The 3501-nt window shown below is 40.1% G+C and overlaps 1 protein-coding gene across 5 annotated transcripts in view; it reads left to right on the top strand.

Annotated features, from left to right (window-relative positions):
* The window catches only part of MEIS2 (Meis homeobox 2), a 171895-nt gene extending 169852 nt beyond the window's left edge, over positions 1 to 2043 (top strand). For 3 of the 5 annotated variants that reach the window (XM_050710828.1, XM_050710826.1, XM_050710827.1), the window contains exon 12: positions 581 to 2043. In XM_050710828.1, coding sequence (XP_050566785.1) covers positions 581 to 867 — 287 coding nt within the window. In that variant the 3' untranslated portion in view covers positions 868 to 2043. The remainder of the gene's footprint in view (positions 1 to 580) is intronic. The other 2 variants (XM_035539964.2, XM_035539963.2) reach the window with 1 other exon arrangement.
* The last annotated feature ends 1458 nt before the right edge of the window (positions 2044 to 3501 follow it).

Genomic DNA, 3501 nt, shown 5'->3' with positions numbered 1-3501 from the left:
ACCTTTAAGGTACTGGGCAGCAGCATACCCCATTGACTTAACTGAGCGTTGAAGGCATTCAGCATCTTTCAGGAGTTGCTTAGCACTTCAAAGATCAGGACTTTTGTTGGTATCTCAGTTTTGTTCATTTATGCAGTTTGGTCCATTGATCTGTGTGTGGAATTTACATTGATACTGCTTAGGCAAAACCCAGACAGGATATGGCCTTTTACATTTTTAAAATACCAAAGAGAAGCAGATCAGATATTTATGTTCAATTGACAAGTCTTTACATATAGCCAGCGTCTTTGTAAAATTTATCATAGGAATTCACCCACTAGGTTTTTTTTAAAGTACACTTACATTTTGTGATACTCAGTTGTGCTCAATATTTAGTTCTGTTATGTGCATTATCCTGCTGAATGATCAAATTAAATGCAAACTAGAATTTGAATGTCTGCAAACATTGGCAAGAATCTGCAGCTAATTTTAGATGGAAGATTTGCAGTGTCTGTTGTTTTTCCTGTTCATTTTAGATGGGTAAATTGTAAAAACGTTGAGGAATCTGACCTGCTTTTTTTTTCCCCCCCTTTTTGTCTAGGTTTGCAAGGCATGCCAGGGGACTACGTATCTCAGGGTGGTCCTATGGGTATGAGTATGGCACAGCCAAGTTACACTCCTCCCCAGATGACCCCACACCCTTCTCAGTTAAGACATGGACCCCCAATCCATTCATTTTTGCCAAGTCACCCCCATCACCCAGCCATGATGATGCACGGAGGACCCCCTACCCACCCTGGAATGACCATGTCAGCACAGAGCCCCACAATGTTAAATTCTGTAGACCCCAGTGTTGGTGGACAGGTTATGGACATTCATGCCCAATAGTATAAGGGAACTCAAGGGAAAAACAAAACAAAACAAAAACTATTTTAAGACTTTTGAACTTTGACCAGATGTTGACACTTAATACGAAATTCCAGACAGCTGTGATTATTTTTTACTTTTTGTCATTTTTTCATCAACAACAGAGGACCAACGAAACAAGAACACAAATGTGAAATCATGGGCTCACTGAAATGAATATGTCCATGTACAGATCCTCTGGAAAAAAAAAAAAAAAGACTCCAAGAGTTATAACTACTGTAGTATAAACATAGGAACTAAGTTAACTTGTACATTTCTGTTGATCACTCCGTTACGTTGCCTCAAATAGTTTTAGAAGAAAAAAAAAAATCCTTGTTTTCCACACTATGTGTGTTGTTCCCAAAAGAATGACTGTTTTGGTTCAGCAGTGAAGTCACTATCCATGAAAGACCTGTTTTGGCCAGTGAGAAAAGAACTACCCTGGAGATGAAGACGAAAAGTCTTGCTGGGTCTCTCATCACTCAGAAGACTGTTCCAAGAAGGCCTTGCCATTCCCTCGTTTTGTTCCTTCATAAAATGTGTCCTTTAGTTTCAAACAGATCTTTATAGTTTGTGCTTCATTAAGTCTCTCCCCATTCCTCCCCAGTTTTGTGGTTTTTTTTTTTTTTTTTTTTTTTTGGACTCTTCTTCAAAGAGCTTGCAGGTGAAGATGTAAAAGACAGAACAGACAGAGCAGGAGCTTCTTCCAGTAGTTCTGAGCCTTGGCTTTGGACAAAACATAACTAAAAGTTGGGCAGCTTTCCTCAATGAAAGAAGTTACTAACGGTCTTTGCACCAAACCTAGAACTTTATCATGAACTCAAAGCTTGGGAAAAAAAAGCAAGAGAATACTGTAACAAACTTCGTACAGAGTTCGGTCTATTAATTGTTTCATGTTAGATATTCTATGTGTTTACCTCAATTGAAAAAAAAAAAAGAATGTTTTTGCTAGTATCAGATCTGCTGTGGAATTGGTATTGTATGTCCATGAATTCTTCCTTTCTCAGCACGTGTTCCTCACTAGAAGAAAATGCTGTTACCTTTAAGCTTTGTCAAAATTTACATTAAAATACTTGTATGAGGACTGTGACGTTATGTTTTAAAAAAAAAAAAAAAGGTGTTAAGTCACAAAATGCGGTAATAAATATTTCATTTTTGATTTTTTGTTAGGCTTTTGTGTTTTTAATCATGCTTAGTCAAGATTGAAGTTATTGGAAGAGCTGTCTCAAATATATTTCTTCATGAGCATTGAAAAGAAAGGTTGGAAAAATCAGAAACAAGCCTGTCATCAGCATTAATAGAATAATTGGGTGAAAGAACATCTGAGATGATATATTTCTGCTGATTATTGATATTATTTTCATACCAGACTAAACAAAACTCAAACTATTCTCTCACCAGCTTGTATTTCAGAGAGCTGTGTCTAATATCTGTACTATCTGCTAATAACATAGAAGCTCTGTGTGAGTTGTGAAGGCCCATGTACGAGACCAGTAAGCTATGTGTGTTAAGTGTACGTGTATGTGTCTATGTATGTGTATGTGCATGTGCATGCACAGCCACAGCCGTCCTTAACTCCAGCTACTTAGCTCGGCGCTGAAGAATGGCTGTAACCCAGGCATAGGTTCGGAAGTTTCGGGAAGAGAAAAGCAGCTTTGACTTTAACGAGAGTTTTACCTGTGTGAGGATCGCACAATGTAGCTTTTGAGATGGTTTTATTGCTTTTCTTTCCTTCATTTGTTTTCATAAAAAAAAAAAAAAAAAAAAAAAGGAAAAAAAGAGAGACCCTCAGCTAATGAGGGAAAATGTTAATTTGACATTTTAAATATAAATAGCTGGTGCAGAATCCTGGACGAGGGTTGATTTTACTTTAACGAAAGCCTGTGGCATTTGGAAGAAAGTGAAGGAGAGTTTGAGCTGGGGGGGGGGGGGAAACCGTCGCTGCTAGAAAGGCAGCTGGCTTTGGCTGCGCTCGGTGGCACTGCTCAGTCAGCGGGAGCAGGATGGGGCCCAAGGAGCAGGGAAAGGCTCTGCCTTTATTTCGGGCGGAGGGGAGTGGGAAAGGGGTTGGAATTAACTTTCTAGGAAGCCAGTGTTACTGCTTTAACCATTTGTAGATTCGTGACCCTTCTCCGCCATCCTCCTCCTCGTTCCAAATGGCTGGCGTATTATTAAAAACTTGGGCTGACAACTTTTGCCGCTGGAATGCCACGAGAGGTTCAGCCTCGGAGTTAATGTTTAATTTCTGAGCTGAGTAAATGGACCCACGCTGCTGGCAACAGAAGGAAGGATGCCAGTGGAATGGGTGTGAGGATTTATTTAGCAGTCGGGTCCTGCTTTGTGGGCGTCTTTTTAGGGCACCCGTATGAAATGTAAAGGATGGTTATTCCACGCTAGGCTTGGATGCTCTCTGTCCCGGTTAAAATCACATCGACCCCTAAGTCCTGAACGAAGAGCACGCCCTGGGTCCCAATTTTCACATTCTGGTCACTGCGGATGCGGGAAATAAGAAGGCAAGGTTTGTTGCGTCAGCACGTTAAGAGGGAGGCTGTGTTTTTAACCAGGACTTTATTTTCTTGCAGATCTTTTTTTTACAGTTTTAGGAGAAAAGCCAGA

The sequence above is a fragment of the Cygnus atratus genome, chromosome 5, assembly GCF_013377495.2.
Source record: "Cygnus atratus isolate AKBS03 ecotype Queensland, Australia chromosome 5, CAtr_DNAZoo_HiC_assembly, whole genome shotgun sequence".
NCBI classification, from domain to species: domain Eukaryota; kingdom Metazoa; phylum Chordata; class Aves; order Anseriformes; family Anatidae; genus Cygnus; species Cygnus atratus.
Note: the sequence above shows the minus strand (reverse complement) of the source record. Positions and strands in the feature narration are given on the sequence as shown.